Here is a 21,049-nt window from a genome sequence, read left to right on the forward strand (position 1 = left end):
ATACTTCCCCTTTAATATAACTTTTTGGGTTTTCTTTCCAGGCAATAGACCAAGCCATGCAGATCTAGGAATTATTGCAGCTGCCATCGAAGACTACAAGTCACAGCACAGCCAACACAACCAGATACATCAGAAGTCACAGCACAGCAATATGAAACCACATCAGAAGTCACAGAACAGCCAGATACATCAAAAGTCACAGCACAGCAATATGAAACAACATCAGAAGTCACAGGACAGCCAGATACCTCAGAAGTCACAGCACAGCCAGATACATCAAAAGTCACGGCACAGCCAGTACAGCCTGTACAGCCAGAACATCAAAAGTCACAGCACAGCCAGTACAGCCAGAACATCAAAAGTCACAGCACAGCCAGTACAGCCAGAACATCAAAAGTCACAGCACAGCCAGTACAGCCATATACATCAGAAGTCATAGTACAGTCAATACAACAAGAACAATGTCAACCTAATCCTCAACAATCCAGACCTATGCAAATGGAATGCAAATGAAAGAGTAAATGAAAGAACAAATGCTACCACAGCCTTAGATATGAAACTTGTATGCCGTTCATACACAGGCCATTGAAACGGCTCTGAAACGGTTCTGGGCCAATACTGGCACAGAAAGTTATGTGTGGACACTCCGAAGTGGTTCTGAAGCGTTTCAGATTTGAGACGGTTTAGTCGGCCCGACCTGAGCCGTTGTAGGGATTAACTCTATCCGCAAATCGCTGTGTGGACGGACCGAGCCGCTTCAGAGGCGTTTCAAACGCCCTCACGCGACAGGTATTTGTAACATAAACAAACAACAACCAACATACAATATTCACGTTGGTCATGGCTGCCGAACACAGCTCTATACATCTCGTGGAAATAACTGGTCAGACGACCGAATAGGTTTGCTGATCTGAGTCTCGGCAGACGAAAGCATTCAAAGAATGCTAAAGAGAATGTGTCGTGACAGCCTCGTGTACAAAACAATTGCAGAAAAGGATCTACAGAGAGGTTTAAACCGGACAGCAGATCAGTGCCACTGCAAGCTCAAGGCACTGAAGCTAAAATACAAAGAAGTTGTCGACAGCAACGCGCCATGAAGGCGCGACTTTGCACAATTTTTAAATATCGGATATTTACAATCTAGTATCGCAGTTTGACATATCGACGATTTCGGGACTAATATCTATACTAGACGATACAAGAATGAACTGTGGTTGTTCCATGGGAAGCCGCGTCTATGAAATTGCCAATATTTACCGGCGATTTGGGGACTCTAATATCGATACTATGACAGAACCCCATGGACGATACTAGATTCATTCAAATCGCGCGTAAATATCCGATATATATCAGAGATTTCACCGTCTTACAGTTCTGGCCAAACCCGACTTCCAAGGACTGACTCTAGCTTCGATACTAGCGATACTAGAATCTGTCAAATCGCGCGTAAATATCCGATATATAACGGAGATTTCAACACCTTACAGTTCTGGACAAACCCGACTTCCGAGGACTGACTCTAGCTTCGATACTAGACGGTACTAGATTCATTCAAATCGCAGGTAATATCCGATATATATCGGAGATCATTCACCACCTTACAGTTCTGGCCAAACCCGACTTCCAAGGACTGACTCTAGCTTCGATACTAGACGATACTAGATTCATTCAAATCGCACGTAAATATCCGATATAGGCCTACGGTATGTCGGAGATTTCACCACCTTACAGTTCTTGTCAAACCCGACTACCAAGGACTGACTCTAGCTGCGATACTGGATGATACTGGATTCATTCTAATCGTGCGTAAATATCCGATATATCGGAGATTTCACCACCTTTCAGTTCTGGTCAAACCCGACTTCCAAGGACTGACTCCAGCTACGATACTAGACGATAGTAGGCTATAGATACAGTAAAATCAAACAGTTTAATCAATTCAATGAAATATAGGAACATAATTGTCAGTGATTTTAATTCACTGTACTAATTTCACAATAAAACGAATCAGCGAGCTGATATGGATTTTTTTGGTGATGTTGAATATTATTGGAAAAGAGAGCTAAATTTCAGTGTTCATGTTTGATAAAACCTCAAACTAACGACACCGAACGCCAGCCTGTACAACACCGTGTGTGTACAGAGCACCGGCAGTCAATTGTAACACAGTACACATCGGTCGACCTGAAATTTGACACTGTGATCGACGTAGCGTTTCAAAAGTACGAAAAGTGAGACCAAGTAATTTTAGATTTGATCTAAAACCTCCCAAAACCAACAGACAAAGTCCTATACTCTTACGCAGAAAATCAAAGTTTTCAAGCGTCGACTTTCTCTTCCGCGATGCACACAACCACGGCCCCTCCACAAAACGCGATGTCGATCGACTTGAATATTGACATCGTGATTGACCATGGATGGACTAACATGGCGTTTCAAAGTATGAAAAATGAGACTCAGTAACTTTGGACGCTTTAGATTTGATCAAAAACCTACCAAACCCATCAGACAAGGCCCTACTCTTACGCAGAAAACAAAGCTCTCAAGCGTCGACTTTCTCTTCCGCGTTTGAGCGAAACAAAAGTCGGCTTCATTCGGAAATGGTCGGCTATTCGCGGGCATAACGTAATTGTACGTTAGTCCAATTTTCGGCTTTACCCGATGTGAACGTCGGGATTTCGAATAATTCGGCCTGTGATCGGGCAAGTAAGGTTGACCTTGAGAGCGATTCCCAGTACAACACGTTCCCTGATCGCGGTATACAGTGATAGGAACAAGTTCACCGCGTAAATTGCTAGACTACATGATATAGCCTCAACGGCACTTCTGACATATTATCTCCGGCTTGCAAGGCCATCAAAAAAATCAAAATATTATTATCAAAACCAAAATTTCCGGGCCAGAGAGCGAAACAGTGCTGAAAAGTAGCCAGCCAAAGTACGAAAGTAGCCGGTCAATTTGAAAATGAACACGCTGCAATCAGTTTTTGTTTTTAAAATACAAACTTATTTACACTGACATTCAACAAAACTGTATAAAGTGCTGTTCAAGATACCTTGCCAATGTTATGCTGCCGCCGCCGTGACACGACGTCCCCACTCCAACCTCGGCTTCCTTCTTCACCTATAATTTACATTTCTCCGCCTGGGCAAATTTCTACTGAAAACCCTGCGATACTAGATTCTGTCAAATCGCGCGTAAATATCCGATATACATTATCAGAGATTTCACCACCTTAAAAGTTCTGGTCAAACCCGACTTCCAAGGACTGACTCTTGCTTTTATACTAGACGATACTAGATTCTGTCAAATCGCGCTAAATATCCGATATTTATCGGAGATTTCAGCCCTTTATAGATCTAGCTAATCCAATCTAACTTCGATACTGTATAGTCTAGTAGCCGTAAATATCGGATATCATATAAAAGTGTAATGTCGCGGTGTCCCCCAACAAACGGAGCGGCAAAGGCAGAATACCGATGCCTTTCTTCGAATAACTGTCTCAGATCCTCGGTAATCGGCCATCTGTCAATCCCAGTAGAAACGCCAACAGAATACCTGTTAGCTATGCTAAACATTATTCTGAAAAACAACACATTCGAATTTAACAACGAATTCTACAAACATGTTGGTGCGTAATGGGGTCGCCATCGTCACCCGAGATTGCCAATCGACATCACGTTTCATGAATTAGAACAGGAAATCATATGTGAACACACAACAAAAATATCACTATGGTGTAGATTCAGAGACGATATTTTCCTAATCTTCATTGGAACGGATCACAAACTCCACAAATTTATAACAGTAATTTAAAAGATGCATCCCTCTTTCAAATTTTCATATGAAAGTTCTTCACAGGAAATAACATATCTTGACCTAGGCATTTACAAAGGTCAACGATACAACAACGAAAACATACTAGACACTAGAACGCACACAAAACCAGCAGATACATTCCAGTTCTTACACAGAAAATCATGTAATCCAAAATCAACCTTCAAGGGCCTAATCAAAGGCGAAATATTAAGGTACATGAGGACATGTAACAACGAAGAGGACTTTAACAACAAAGTCAAAACATTCAATGAAAAATTGCTACAACGAGGATATTCACAAGAAATAGAAAAAGATCAAACGCTAAATAATTTATTCACGATGAAACTTATTATCGCATACAAAAGAAATCCAAACATTGGCGACAAGCTCATAAATGTACAGAAAAGACCGAACAAAATGAAACACAATCAACTGACTCGAATATAAATATTCTAGCCTCCTTACTGGACGAACAAAACATTGACAATGATTAAGCCACAAACAGTGAAACAAAAATCCAAGGGGAGAAAATATCAAAAAGCGACTGAGGAAGAGACCACACTGGTTTCGAAACGTAGCGTCAAAGGATCACACTGTCATTCGACATCTAGATTACTTCTACGCCTCGCCATGGCTTATATCTACACCAATAGCCAAACGCACAAAAATAAAACATGAACACAGAGAACGAAAAAATAGTGTAGGTGAAACGTGGAGCCGTTTTCCCTTTATTACAGTTCTGAACGCATCAAACGCAAGGGCTAAATCGGTTAACGATTGCATTTGGTCTGCATTCAGATCATTAAAGCGACGATGACTCGGTTTGGACCGCACATGCAGCAGGTAAAAAAACAGAAGACAAGCAGTACGACATCGTTCATTTCAGCCATCTTATTACCATGCCGTATGCTTGGTCATACACACCTTTTGAACTCGAGAGGGCGCATTAAGACGTCTTAAATACCAAAACAATGGCTTAATTTTGTGAGTATGGACGCAAGCGGACTCAAACTATTAATCCCCTGTGTTTACAAATCACAAATAGTGTTGCAGAAGCGTTTCAATTTTTACCTGTCTGAACGTAGCATAAGTCACTACTTGGTATGTGATGTCAGCCACTTTGGGATTAGCTAAATGCATCAACCCAGCTGGACAAAGAAAGCCCGGACTATGACTTTGATATGCAAATTACAAAGACGACAAAGCAGTGGAATTTTTTGAAACAAATTTTCCATGTCTGAACTGATATACTTGGATGACAGGTTCAGGAAGTGATGGCCAATGAAAGTGCATTTTCATTGAATTTTGGTCGTAATGTATCAATCACAATTACACTGAAATTATATCCCCTGCTTCCCCATACAAAGCCTATTATCTATTTTTAACCCTGCTGCACGTGCTGAGATGTATTCATTGTCATGGCAACTATCACAAGTCATCGCTGATGACACAGTCCCTACTTGATTATGGTGTTTAAATTACAGTGATTGAATTGAATTACATGCTTGGTAGCTTCATTACAGGGGAGAGGGGTGAATTTGTTAAATGTTGGAAAATCAAATGATTGTGGTCAGTGGGCGGGTCATGTTTGTGTACTTGGGACAGTAAGGTTATGGCTGTTGGTGTTTTCCATGGCAAGATCAATAGTTACAGTTATTTAATTAATGATGTGTAAGATATGTGAATTGGGGTATAAGTGACCCAACCATATGGAGAGGTAGTAAAGGGAAAGCAACTCCACACATCGTTCATATTTGGGTTGTTTGCGTTTTATGTATGATATCGTGGATAATATAAGTGTATATCCTGTTTGGCTGTTTCATGTAAATTGTAGTTTTAGCCATGGCGAGACGTACCCGTAATCTACGTGTCTTGTGTTACTCCGGGTTGGGGCGGAGAGATTACTGTGACACTACGATCCTTTGGCGCTACGTTTCGAAAACAGAGTTTTCTTCATCAGTCGCTTAAAATTCAGTTTTGTTCGGTGAGACGTGTTGAATGGTTGATTGTTTTTATTTTGTAATATGTTGTTCCATTTGAGTTTGTTGTTCATATAAGGAAGCTAAAATATCTACTGTTTGATCTCGTTGTGTTTGTATAGGTTCTTGTGAACCTGAGTTTGAGCTATTGTAGTTTTTTTGTGAAGTCTGGCGCTTATAAGTGTGTCGCCTATATTTCTGTTCCTTCTGTATGCGATTATTGGTTTGTTTTGGAACAGTTTTTTTAGTGTTTCGTCTTTTTCAAGTTCATGCCAGTTTTCTGTCAGGGCTTGCTTGATTTTTGTTGTTTCTATGTACGGGCTGTATGTTGTTATGAAGACTATTGTATTATTGGTGGCGTTATTTTTGTCTTTTTGTTGTTCAAGCAGTTGTTTTCCTTTTTTTATGATTTGTTCTCTCTGATAATGCGTTCTATTTCATTTTTCTTGTATTGTCGGTCCTGTAATTTTTCACTAAATTGTGTGACTTTCTGTGTAAAATCGGTTTCGTTGTTGCATGTTCTGATGTATCGTAATGTTTCACCTTTGATCAAACCATTGAATGTTGCTGCCGGATGGCATGAGTTTCTTTGTAAGAATTGGAATGTATCTGTTGGCTTTGTGTGTGTCTTGATGTCGAGAATATTCTCTTTGTTGTACCGATGACCTTTGTAGATAGTCAGGTCTAGGTATGTGATTTCTTGAGGGGAGCTTTCAAACGAAAATTTGAACGTGGGATGTATTTTGTTAATGTTTGATATGAATTCATTGAGTTCGTGTTGTGTTCCGATGAAAATCAGAAAGACATCATCCCTGAACCTCAGCCAGGTCGATATTTGTTGTTTGTGTTTATGTATTATTCTCATTTCTGTCTCGTGGAATGTGAGGTCAGCCAGCTCGGGGGGACGTTGGCGAACCCATTGCCACCCCGTAAATCTGCCTGTAGAATTCATCATTGAATTCAAATGTGTTGTTTTTTAAGATTATTTCTAGCAGAGCTATCATGTATTTCGTTGGTGGTTGCTTGATTTTGTAATTGTTTGATGATCTTTCCTGATTTAATGCTCTGCCGACTGATTCAATCGCCTCATCATGAGTGTATTCGTGTACATGGAATTTACATCCAGTGTTACTAGTGTCGCATTGGTCGGAACTTTGATTGTCTCAATTTTCCGTATAAAGTCTGTTGTGTCTTTGATGTATGTTGGTTGTTTCTTGATGATTTGTTTGAGAAAATGGTCAATGAACTCTGATATGTGAAATGTTGGACTGGAGCATCCACTTATGATTGGCCGTCCTATGAATATAGTTCCTGGTGGCGGCACTTTGTGAATTTTTGGTAGAAGGTACCAAAGTGGTGTTCTTATTTTTCTATTGATTGGATTCAGATATTCATATGTGTGATGGTCAATGTGTTTTTCATTGTACATTTCTGTTATGAGATTGTGTATGACTTCTATTGTGTTTCGTGTGTCATCTGCTGCCAATTTTGTGTAATATCGTTGGTCGTTAAGTTGACGTTGACATTCTTTTATGTAATCATTAGTGTTTAAAATTGCTGTCCCCCGACCTTTATCAAATGGTTTGATGGTTATCTGTTTGTTCTTTGATAGCGTTATTAACGCTATTTTTTCTGCACGTGTCATGTTGTTTTTTGTGTTTCGAAAAGGTGTGTTAACAATAGCCAATTTTGTCGCTTCCAAATAATTCTCTAGTTTTGTGTTCTCGGTTGTATGTGGGATCCATGTCGAGTTTACTTTGAATGGGTGTTTTACGGTCTGTTTGTGTCTCATGATATATCGGAGTCTCATTTTCCGAATGTATTTTTTGATGTCCTCTAATAGGTGGATTCTGTTAGGACGATTTGGTGTGGGAATGAATTTTAAGCCTTTGCTAAGTACGTTGATTTCAATGTTGGTGAGTTTGTGTGTTGATAGGTTTTTTTATGAATCTGAGATTTTTGTTTGTTACAGTGCTCAATTTTGTTCTATTGCGATGTTTCGTTATTTTTGTCATACTGTGATTCTTGTTTCTGTGTTTCTTTTTTTAGCTTTGTTCTGTTTTTTTTTTTTGTAGTTTCTATTGTGTTTGGATTTGTGTTGTCTGTGTTCTTGGTGGTTCATTGTTTTTAACGGTAGTTCTCTTTTCATATGTGTTGGCCTTGAAAAAGGCCGTTTGTGGTTTGGTTTTGTTAGGCGAGAGCCGTCACCTATTGATGTTGGTAAGACGACTTGCTGTTTATGTTGTCTCTCGCCTTATTCCTAGCCGATTTGATAGTCGAGCTAAGAAGTTGGATAGCTTTCTCTCTCTCAGTCTTGGTTCGGATGGCCGCCGCTTCCCGACGAAGACTTCTGATGAAGGCTTTTGTTCTTAGTTTTTGTTTATCTAGATGTACTGGAAGGTAGTTGTGGAGAAGGGTGACGAACTGCTTACCGCTGTGTCGTTCTAGTTGTTGCCACTTTTTGATAAAATCGTTGTCTGGCTTGGTTCCCGCGATAAATGCTTTCAGACGGACTTGGAGGCTGCGAGGTATTGTGGATGTTCTGAGGAAGCGTTTTAGTGTGGTCTGCTGTTTGATTATCTTTTCCTCGGTCTCGTATAGTGCCGTTAGTTCGTGTTTCGTCTTGCTAATTCTTTCTGTGATGTTGTTGTCGTCCTTTCTCTTAGATGTTGTGTGTTTTCTTACCTTGAATGTCAGATCGGGAGTGCTGCTGCGTTGTGGTTGGCTCGGCGGTATGTGGAGGTCTAAGTCGGAGAGAGCGAAGCTGTCGTCTGTCTCCGTGCCAGATAGTTGTTCCCTGTCTTGATGACTTGGATCTTGTGTACTACTGCGTATCGGTTGAGCTGATGGTAGGCTCTGATCGTTATCAGAGAGACTAATGAAGCTCACGTCTCGTGTTGAGAGATTTGGGTTGCTATCGGTGTCACTCATTGTGAGATACTGACCGTTATTTTTGTCTGTGTCATCATTTGTAGTAAGCGTGATGTAATCTCTTTTTCCCGCTTTTATTTTGATTGGTCGTTTTTGTTTCCTGTTATGTTTCTATTGGTCATTACATGAGCACTGTTATTGGTTAATATTTGTGTATTTTTTGATCTCAGAATCTTGTTTGTGCACCTAGCTCTGATGAATTTTGTGTTACGTAGACAGCGGTGCGCTATCTGTATATTCTCTGTATCGAATAGTGCCTTGGCTAATTAGTATATGAGTGTAGAAACAGCTCTGGGCTTTTTTTGTGGTTACGCATATATGTATATGACGATGGATACCTAAAAAGGTATTCTCGTGTATGTAAGCTTTCGACTTAAACCTGCAAAACAGGGATAAGTAAGAGTCATAGGTAGTAAAGGGAAAGCAACTCCACACATCGTTCATATTTGGGTTGTTTGCGTTTTATGTATGATATCGTGGATAATATAAGTGTATATCCTGTTTGGCTGTTTCATGTAAATTGTTGTTTTAGCCATGGCGAGACGTACCCGTAATCTACGTGTCTTGTGTTACTCCGGGTTGGGGCGGAGAGATTACTGTGACACTACGATCCTTTGGCGCTACGTTTCGAAAACAGAGTTTTCTTCATCAGTTGCTTAAAATTCAGTTTTGTTCGGTGAGACGTGTTGAATGGTTGATTGTTTTTATTTTGTAATATGTTGTTCCATTTGAGTTTGTTGTTCATATAAGGAAGCTAAAATATCTACTGTTTGATCTCGTTGTGTTTGTATAGGTTCTTGTGAACCTGAGTTTGAGCTATTGTAGTTTTTGTGAAGTCTGGGGGTCGAATGTTCTTCAAAGTTTTCCCGCCCATTTGAGATAAATTTAGCTTATACGGTGATGTTACATGAGAGTTTGGGGAATACCCTTACATCATTCACTGTGTCTACATAGAAATCTCAACGGTACTATATGCAGTAGTTGACCAATGATAGTTGAAGACGGAGCCAAATTTTTTGCCAGGAAATGGCATAATTTCACAACAATTGAAACTTCAGAGTTTAAACAGCAATGAAATGAGTTTTACACATTTTATGCTGAATTTAGCAAAGTTTGATCTTGGGTTTGTGTCCGGGCGTAGTCTCTGATGCCAGGGTATGACGTTCAAATATGTTACAATTTTCAATGATTAAATTTGTTACGCCGATTAATATTTCTAAAAGTTGGTACCAAACTAAATCATCCTAGTTCTTATCAATATGTCAGTTGTGTCTGACCTTGGATACCATCAAAAGGCGATGGAATTACGATATTGACTTTGCTTTGGAAATGTAAACAGACTGGAAGTCGTAAGGTACAGAGCAGATGATTTGTCAAGGATATCAAGATTACTTTTAATACTGATGTCACTAGCGATGAAAATGAGGTTCATTCTTTGCACTTTTGTGTCAAATGTCACAGAAAATTGTGGCATCCAAAGCAAGCCATACTGCTAGGAAAGGTTTATCAGTTCAGTGGAGAGTCTTTTCACTGGTCTAAACATCCACGGAATGGGGTCTGTTACATCTGTTCAATGTTAGTGGCCAGCCAGAAGGGAGGCAGATCTGGAAAGCAACTGAAGTCCCATACAAATAAATATGTAGCTCCACCACCATCATCTCTAAGCTCTGCAAATGAACTTAAAAGATCTATTCAACAGTGCTCCACTTCAGAAAAGGTCAGCAAACACTGATGACAAATTAATGAAAATTGACAGAGAAAAATCTGAGAGCTTTCAAGGTGGGAGTGAAATAAGTCTCCAACCCAGCATTTTGTTGACCGGATTTCTATGAATTTATGTGCCCAATTTGAGAAGAGGTCAGTACAAATAGTGTATGGACACATTTATTGCAGCGAGCGTCTCAGTGAGAGGGTTTTGGCATCAACAACTTTCTCATATTCCTGGCTTTGAAGACCTTGCAACTAAATGTCTGGAGGAGAAAGTTGACCGTACACGCTATGATACTGGCATAACACACAATATCATCGGCAATATTTCATGTGACACACACAACCTTATCTATATCATCACTTGTCAAAAATGTCATAAACAACATATTGGCGAAATTGAATGTGAACTAAAACGTTGTATCTACGAACACGTCTACACCATTTGTAGCCACAAACTAACTCCCATTTCCGATCATTTCAACAAACCTGACCATAATCTTTCACACTTTCATGCTGGCAGCATTTGTGAAGTCCACACCACCAGCACCCATTTTGTACAACATGAATAATTTTTTATCCACATTTTCCTTGATTTGTATACCTTCAGTGCATTTTTCTATAACACCTCGCATATCTTACTTTATCTTTTTATCCATCAGTGAGAACCTTATTTTCATTTTATGTAGTTTTTATCTCTGTAAATGTACAATTTATTTTTAACAGTTTACCCTGAAGAAGGCGACTTATGTGTTGCTGAAACATTGGTATTATTAAATAAAATTTACTGAAGATTGTAAACTGGTTGAACCGCCTCGTTTACTCTACACATCTTTAATAAAATGACCGTCGCATGGCCATATTGGATCATATCACAAAACAATAGAATTGCATATAGAAATAATGCTTGTAATAAGTTTGAATGAAATCTCTGGCATCTCTGACAAATTTGTGTGAACAGACAGATCCACGCCCTGACATTACCAAACCTATTAAAGTACCCTGGACGTTGTCTGTGGGGACTAAATAAAGTTCATGCTCCTGTTATTACAAAGCTCTGGCTCTAACAATGCAGTTGACATTGTACAAAGCACAACAGTTTTGCTGTTACACATACATGATTTATGAGGGCATGCAGTCCCCATATACATTCAAATTTAGACAAGCTGCTGAACTTTGACCTGTTATAGCACCAATTATTTTTCACCATTAATTCTGAAAATTTCAACATATCTTACACAGAGTTACAACAAAAGGCACAATTAACAAGCTAAGCCAGTCCTAGTGGCCAATATACTCCTTTGCCATTTAAAAAAGAGGTAAGTTATTCATCATCTTTATCTAGATGCAAATTGCAAATTGATTCATGTCAAATTTCAAAGACACAAGAGGAAAAGATGTTTAGATCAAAAATGAAAATACAAGGCCCTTAAATTTGTTTATACAAAGTTCATCGCCATTTGAAAAAAATACCTAATAAGGTCATGCCCACAAGCTGATGAACCAAATTCAATTTCAAGTGGACAAAGATTTACAGAAGTTCAAAATTTAAGGAACTACTTTCACATTCATCATTTGACAGCAAAGTGTTTGGCAAGAAAGATATTTTTTCTTATTTTAAAAGCTCAGCTAAACTGGTAGTGCTTGCATTGAAAAGCACTGCTGCAAATTTGTTGCTCAAATTTTTCACCAGCAGGGTGGTGGAGTGGGGAAAGGTTGTGGACTATAGAACTGCAGCAAGAGCATGGAATGAACCACAATGGAGTGACAGTGAAGGAAACTTTGGCTTCAAACTTAGTGCTACCAAAGGTGATATTTGTGTATGTTCAGCATGCTCTACTGGCGTGAAGGGTCTGAAGGTATTAAGCTGAAATTAATCAATGACAGCTAAATTGTCATTTCACGGTAACTTTAAGACTATATTAGAGTTTAATTTTGAAAATAATATTTACTTAATATCGAGAAATGGGGATCCAAACTTTTTCTTATATATGGTTCCATTTGCTAGCATATATGCCAGTGTGAGTCATCAAAGCCATTACTTCCCATCATCGGATCCAACACACCAACCAATCAAATCGTTTTAAAGAACAACAGATCACACAGAATCTAAACGTGATAACCAACCAATCACAACACACTCCTATAACAATAGACTTCCTGTCTATCTCCATGAGTTGAGCAATAATTTGCCTCCTCCGACATACATTCGCTAGAATGGAACTGCATCTACTAGGTACATCAAGCAAATCATCGGACGACGAAGACATGACCCTCATCCCAGCAACTCAGCCAAATTCCAGAAACATCAGATGTAAGTCACCAGACTTAACATTCTCAAACCCACGGCCCACCACAGATTGTGTCAGCAACGAAATTTTCAGCCACCTGACAAAAACAAGAAACCTGCTTCAACAACTGTACATAAACCGACGCAACATCGAAGAACAACTAGCATCAATCCATAGGTGTTTGCAAGAAGAAGTGGTCCCTCGAATTTTGCAAATAAACCTAAAGGCACAACTATCAGGCCATAAATCAGACGCAGCTTTCACATCAAAGTGGCGTGAACTAGGAAGACACAGTGGTCTTAAGTTTGTTGAGTTAATCAACAACTATCTACCACTACATCAGGAAGAAAACAACAAATGAATTGACAACACAATCCAATCAGCCAATGATAAAATCAATGAAATCACCGACGCTGGTGAGAAGAAGAAGGCAAAACACCTACTCACCAAGCACATCAAATCAGCAAAAAGAAGCACAAACAAGGCACATCGCCAAAACAAACGCACCAAGTGTTAAAAAAAAACCCATGCCAAATGGCCCTTTTCAGGACCATCAAATACTCCAAAAAGAGAACTACTGAAAAAACAATAAAATGCCAGAGAACACACAAACACTTAAATGAAATAACAAAAATCGTAAGATCAAATGTTTACTTTCATTAATACCTCAAATTGACCATAACACCTTTTTTCCAGTTGCCATGAAGACGTATTTTTTTTACGAAAAGGATAGGAAAAAAAAGGGAGGCTTCTGGGAAAGCAGAATCGTTTCGAAGAAAGCAAGCAAGAAGGCAGACAAAGCAGCAGGTAATATTCCAAGTTGTTATGTTTATGATTATATATAAGTTTTGATTCATATACATATACTGTCTGAGAAGATGAACATTTATGAACAATGATGACAAATTTTTAGCAGTCTGTACTCGCCTTACATTTACCATAGTGCAATGCCAAAACCCAATAACTTCTGGGGGAAATTAGATTTGCTTCACGGCTAAATAGAATTATCTGATCCCAGTACTAGAATATTGTCTTTAGTACAATGAATATGCAGCAGAAGTATTGTTCAGGGAATAAAGTTATGCATATTTTTTCTTACAGAAATTAATGAGATGAAAAGAAATTTTAAAGAAGTGCTCATCAGTTGATGAAGAGATGAAGGACAAACTGAAAGCTGTTATGCACACCCTGTACATGTCAAGCGATGATACGGATTCATTGGCGGAGTTTAATTCTTCTGACGACAATTTAGGTATTACAAGAAAAGCCAAACCGCTGCGTAAAAGACCCCTGCTCTGGAGAGCTAAGTTTCTAAATGACACTTTTTCTGTGCTCGATAAGAGACATGAAAGAAAATTGAACAAAACAGGGGGGGGGGGGGGTGGTTCATACATGAAAGGAGGGAGGGATCTGCATCCACTAGGCCATTGCCCGATGGGGCTCCTTCATGGGCAGTGAGGAGCTCACATCTTGAGAGGAACAAAGAGTAAAGCAGATAAGCGAAATTTCCATGGTTTAATTGAACGTGGTAGTTATAATTTTTTTAGTTTAGTCATAGTTTGGTTATAGTTTTCTGAATCACAAATCAATGACATTGTTTATGTTTTTTATTTTGTCATGTAAATTAAATGGTTGAATTTTTAAAATTTACTTGTTTTATTTGTCTGTATGGGTGAGATTGTTTGCTTGTTTTTTGACTTGATAATCTTTCCTGGGTGTTTATATGGGTGAAAGTGTCTACTTTTGGAGTGTCAATCCAACAACATTTGTCCAGGCCAAAGAATTAGCACCCATGACCACATTTGCCAAAATTTAGCCCCTGTTAAATATGGGTGAAAGAAGCTACTTTTAGAGCACTGACAAATGTGTCAATTCAAACAACATTTGTCCAGGTTAAAATAGAGCGCCCAATGACCACATTTGCCAAAATTTGACCCCAGTTAAATATGGGTGAAAGAGGAAACTTTTAGAGTGCTGACAAATGTGTCAATTCAAACAACATTTGTCCAGGTCAAAATAAGAGCGCCCAATGACCACATTTGCCAAAATTTAGACCCCTGTTATATATGGGTGAAAGAAGCTATTTTTAGTGTACTGACATATGTGTTAATTCAAACAACATTTGTCCAGGTCAAAGTATGAGGAGTAAATTTCTACCTTTGGCCCAATTTTACTTCTCTGTTTATAAAGGTAAAAGTGTTAATATTGTAGTCCTATGCAATTACGTCTTTGTGTTAACACCATCCACCTGGTGTATTTATCATAGGTATATGCTCTCCTTTTCCCTACATCTTACACCCGTGTAAACCTTGGAATATTATGACCTTATAGAGTGGATAGAGTAACTAAAAATGTGACCCTATGCCAGTATGTCAAAGCTGCAAAAAACTATGATAAATATTCACATTTTTCTTCACTTTTCAATTACAATCAAAAGTGGTACTTATGTCTCCTGCTCCCCATTGGTAAAAGGTGTGAAAAATATTTTAATGTGAAAATGGTGTATGAGGTATTATGAGTTCAAACGTATTACTTTTACATTCTTTGCCGAGTACTTTGACTGCCCAGTTAAAGTAGCCTTTTAGTACAGTGACCAATATTTGCTCACAAAAGAAAGAAAAATCTAAAAGACACACTAGTCAAAACAAAATGTACTTAAGTAAAGAAACATAGAACAAACAAACTTGGACCACCAAACAGGCTCACAACGAGACCCAAACATTGATATACTTGCCTCGCTATTCAAAGAGCAAGAACACTAAAATGCATTAAAATAAATTTTCACAAACACAAACTAAGGAAAGAATCTACACTGCGACTGACAAGAAACTACACTCAGGTTTCGAAACACAAGCGTCAAAGGGCCACTCTATCAACTTTGTAACACCATAGGTCCAGCTGCGTCTCATTATAAGCTTCCCCACACAAACAAAGCATTACCGTACACACTAATCAAAACTTCCCTACAAATATCTGAAGCGAAACAAACATTTTTATTAACACAAACAATCGGCTGAGAATGTAGGAACACATATTCAAAACGAATCAAACACAAACTCGACACAAAAACATTTTTGAATAGTAAGGTGGGGAGCCTCTTTCACATTTATATATAGATAAAGTATCACTCAAAGCTTTGCTTTTTTAGCCTCATTATCGTTTCCGTATCGTTTCCGTATCGTTTCCGCATCGCCCAACCCCAATCCAACATCGCTCACTTGGTTATTTCGTATCGTTTCCACATCGTTTCCACATCGTTTCCGTATCGTTTCACTAGCAATTCGCCTCATTCCCGCCCATAAAAGGTGTGTCCTTTCATTTTAAACTTGCATCGCATCGAACAATAAAAAGAACGATACACGAACGATTTATTTTTGCAATATTCGCGATTGCAAAAATCACGATCTTTTGACGTTGCAACCATGCATAATCGCTCACCATGCTCACTGCTAATTTAAACGACCTTTTGCTATGACCTGTCTCAACAGCGGAGTAGGCCTGCTGTGTCATGTTCTTTCTCAACAACGATATTTAGAAATGTGGAGACATGGCACAGCGCATTTTTGTAAGATGTTAGAAGCAATGGTTTTGTCGAAAGTTCTGAAAAAAAAATCAGAGCACATTTTCACTTGGGGTCGACACGAGGTCGCGGCCATGTCGATCGACTCAATTTCTGCTTGGCTGCACGGAACTCAAAGACATCGGATATGAGCATGAAAAATCGATGTCATTTCGTCAAAAGTCAGCGAAAATTGAGAATATAGACAAGATTTCATCTAGTTGAAGGTAAACGATCGGTTAATAATCAAGAATTCGAACTTCTCTGACGATGTGGGTACGTGATTTAGAGTGATCGGCGCGGCGTGACATATGTAGGCCTACTCAGATTTATACTGTATTCGCACGGTATGATAGTTTGCCTAAAATTAATTTTATTTTTGATGGATAATTGGCTGCAGAGTGTAACTCTATAGTATAAATTGCGTAGCAATTATTGAAACACTTGGAAGTTCCCGCTATCAGACTGTTATCAGTGTTGTGACTAAAGGTCACGGACTTCCTTCTACGTCATAATTTATTTACGTCAATTGGGTTTAAAGGTCACTGTGTAAAGAGTTAGGAGAATTCATGGCGGCATCACCGTATGTGTTAAACTAGTATATGATACACTGCAGTTATTATTTTAGCAATTCTCGTTACTTTGTACGGCCAGGTTTTTCTTGTGCGCTTTGGTACATGTATTTACACGTAAAAATACTAATTTCAGTCATATAAAATGGTCATTCGCATACAGTACCACACATTTCTGGGTTTCTAGTCAGCGGAAAAGTTATCCCACACCATTTTTTGACACTTGTCTCATCGGGCAACCGGTACTGGTGTTTCAGTTGCAGTTGCCCGAACGCGACTTTTCACTTTTGGCTGGTCCCTCGCCTCAGTGCTGCGTCTAGTCAAGTCACGTGAGATGCAGTGATCAGCGAACTTTTCACTTGCAGCCGTTAATGTCTGTCCCTGGCAGGGTGCTATCTTGTTACAAAAATGTTTGCAAATAAAACGGTATACAAACTTCATATCAAATAAAAGCAATTTGCAAAAGTAGCAAATTATCATCGCAATATGTTTCAACTTTGTTCCCATTTTTGTGTGCTGAAGCAACATTTCATGAATGGACAATGTCGGACACATGTATTTGATCTTTCATTTTGTATACCTTTTCTCTCAAAAACATCGGCAATGCCAGGCGGCGAAATTTCCGAAGACAGCAACTTTGCTGTTGCATTTTTGAGTGAATATGCCGTGCGTGGCCAATTGGGACCGTAAAATTGACTTGATACGATGCAGCAGCGATGTAAGGCTGATACAATGCGGCAGCGATGCAAGGCTGATACGGAGGCGGTAATGAAACTATATAGAAAATAAACAAACTGAGGCGACAGCGATAATGAGGCCATGTTGGAAACGATATGGAGGCGATCTAGTGGTGATACGGAGGCGATCTGAGGCAAAGGTTTATGCCATACCTTATCTGTAGCTGGGTAGGATTAATGTAATGAAACACAGAAACTTAGAAAATAACAAAGAATATAATTTGGTAAATCCTCGATCAGATTCTAAATCCCAATTTACAGCATCAGGTAACCTAGTGAATAATAATAATGATAATAATATTTATTTCTTTAAAGCGCACTACACATACCGGTACATCTCAGTGTGCTTTACACATTTAAATCGATAAAATACCAACAGTGCAAGACAAACTTAAAATGTAAAACAATCGAATTGGGTTAAATACAATGTTAAAAATGATGAAAATTTCTGCAGAGTAAAAACAGCCAAAGTAAAAAAAATGATTAAAATTCTACAGAATAAGTAAGAGAAAACATTAAAATAAATCTCGCATCAACTGTTACTGACCCTTCTAATACATAAGTAGTGGTGCTTTAAAAAAAGGCGAGTCTTTAAATCACGCTTAATACAGTCAACAGAGCTAGCATTACGGATTTCTGGAGGCAATGAGTTCCATAGAGAAGGTGCGCAGACAGAGAAAGCTCTCTGCCCATATGCCTTGTTGAACATTCCACGCTGTGGCACGAAACGTAACAAATCACTTGATCTGAGATCTCTGGCAGGGGTGTATATCTCGATCAGATCCATGAGATAAAGTGGTGATAAACACGATGAACTATTTTAAAGGTCGTCAACAAGATTTTGAATTTAATTCTGGCTTCCACCGGCAGCCAGTGTAGATCAATGAGTACAGGTGTGATATGATCAAATTTGAGTCTGTGAGACAAGGCGAGCTGCAGCGTTCTGAAATGATTGAAGGCGTCCGAGGTGACTGTTGCAGTAATCCAGCTGAGAAGTGTCAAATGTATGGACCATCTTTACTGTGGTGGGTCTGTCCAACAATTGACGGCCCGATCTTACCAATTCTACGCAATGCATAAAATCCATTCTTACAGATGTGGCCGATATGGTCTGACATCGAACCGTCATGGGTAAGTTTCACACTGAGATTACAAACTGTAGCAAAGGGGCAATATCTGACTCGCCAATCCTTAGACTTGAGTTTCACTGCATTGGATTTAAGATGAAACGAAAACTGAACCACCTCTGTCTTCTCATCATTAAGTATTAGCATATTGGATTTCATCCAGCAGCAGATATCATTGGCGCATACCTCGACAGAAACTCGAACTTCATCAGGTCTGCTACACACAACATAAATCTGTGTATCATCCGTATACATCATATGAGTAAAACCAAGCTGGACGATGATGTCTTCAAGTTGTGATGTGTACAGAGTAAAAAGAATCAGGCCCAGAACTGAGCCCAATACATCACAGTCATAACTGCTCAGCTTCAGAGTGGTTCAATTACGATTATTGACATTGTGCAGAAAGTCAGGTAGTGGAATGCAACTTTATCCTTGATGCCACACATGTACAAATTGGAGCTAATAAGCCAAGGTGGCATGACATGTACTTGGTATAATTACAAAATCTGAAAAATAATTGTTTTGACTTACAGTCATCTTGCAGTGGTGCTTTGATCACCTCGCCTCTGAATATCATGTCCTCTGTATTAATTCTTTTCAGTTTCTTGGAGAGAGATTCTTTATTCATCAATGCCTGTCTCTCTGGCCATTCTGCTGGGCTGACATCTAGTTCTGAAAATGATGCAAAGTAGACGTTACATCATACCTATAACATGGCTTGAAATACTTTTTTCAACCACCTGTCCACTAGGCAAGTTACAATAAAAAGTACCAGTCCCATTCAAAAAAGTGCCTGTCCACTAAAAATGGTTCGGTTTATTCTTGGAAAAAGTACCAATTTAAATTCACCCTAAACAAAGTCCAAAAATCGTATATACAAGTTGTTTTGAGTAACATCACTTTTGAAAGGTCAGCAACTATATTGAACAGTCTCAATCTCAGTTTCCTATGATAGCTGTTATTACTGGGAAAAGTTAATTATGTTGAGTGAAACTGTTCATTGTTGTTAATCTGGTTAATTGTCTATCAGGCAACAGTGCCCTCAGTGGCAAAAGATCTAGGTCTGAGATCTCAAGAGATATGAAGTGTAATTTTGAATATTTGGCTGCTTCCAAAATGGCTGCTTCCTATCAACAGTGAAATCATCGTTGATTTGTTTTTCTGTTTTTGATTACTGACTGAGGTTACCAAGGTGGTCATGGTTTCAAAAATTTCTTTAAGTTTCATGGATTGAAACTTTCACATATACGGTAGGGAAAAAGATTGTAATTCATATTGAGGGCTGAAAATTGCACCTGTCCACTTGGACAAGTTCTTTTCAAAACTGCCTGTCCAAGGCTTCAAAGTACCCGTCGAGGACGGCAGACATTCTAATTTTGAGCCCTGTATAAGTTTATATAACTAAAGATACCTGAACAAAGATGTTAAATAGCCAAATAATGTGTGGACTACCCCTTGTAAGTATGGCCTTGTCATAAAAAGCATTAATCCTTTCCACATATATTCTAACCCTTTTCCTGCCAAGTCCATATTTCACCACCAGGTCAAGATGGTTAAAATTAATGAAACACAACGTATTCCATATGATGTATTTTAACATCATGCTGTACATTTGAAGGCTGTTGAAATATAATACTGTAAAGTTGATTTTTTTTGGACAAAAGATGCTATAACATACCAAGCCAAGTGGTGAAAATACGTCATGTTTTGGCTCAATACCCCTTTTTACGCTTTTTATGGGGAAGTGATACACTTATTACTGTCTGGCAGGAAAAGGATAAATATTAGTACAAATGACGACAGAAGACAGTAAGTTTATTTCTCCATTCGATTCAACATAACTGCTCACACCATATCAAGACTTCCAAGAAGTACTGTCCTCCTTACTGCTATTAACCTATAGCATTGGATTCTTCCTTTCGCAGATCAATAGGACGCAGGTTAAGAACAAGGTGAAGGCTACATGGAAAAAGATAATACGAAGGAGAAACTCAATGCAAAAAATCTTAGGATTGTTGTGTAAACGAGCTGTAATTTTTGCCAACACGTGGCTGTAATCATGTTCAATTAATATTCATTCTTCCTTTCAACTGGTACTTAATAGGATAGTGATGTAATTTACTTTGCTTCCTTGTGTGTTTCACTCAACAGATGGCTTTTCTGACAAGAAGAGTGAATCACCAAGAAAAGTAAGTCTGTCACAAAAAATTTGCTTTGTCTCAGTAATTTTGCCTTTTTATGGGTCCAATATCCAAGCAAATGCCACTGAAAGACTCTAAACAAGACACTTGCTCCAGTGTTAAAGTCAGGTTATCTTTTTGATA

The 21,049-nt window shown here is 38.7% G+C and overlaps 1 protein-coding gene across 1 annotated transcript in view; it reads right to left on the reverse strand.

The window, feature by feature from the left end:
- Window positions 1-21,049, reverse strand: part of LOC139147942 (mdm2-binding protein-like) — a 139,334-nt gene that overhangs the window by 67,252 nt on the left and 51,033 nt on the right. The window contains exon 12 of the mRNA XM_070719176.1: window positions 19,257-19,397. Coding sequence (XP_070575277.1) covers window positions 19,257-19,397 — 141 coding nt within the window. The remainder of the gene's footprint in view (window positions 1-19,256; window positions 19,398-21,049) is intronic.

This window comes from Ptychodera flava, chromosome 13, assembly GCF_041260155.1.
Source record: "Ptychodera flava strain L36383 chromosome 13, AS_Pfla_20210202, whole genome shotgun sequence".
Classification (NCBI taxonomy): domain Eukaryota; kingdom Metazoa; phylum Hemichordata; class Enteropneusta; family Ptychoderidae; genus Ptychodera; species Ptychodera flava.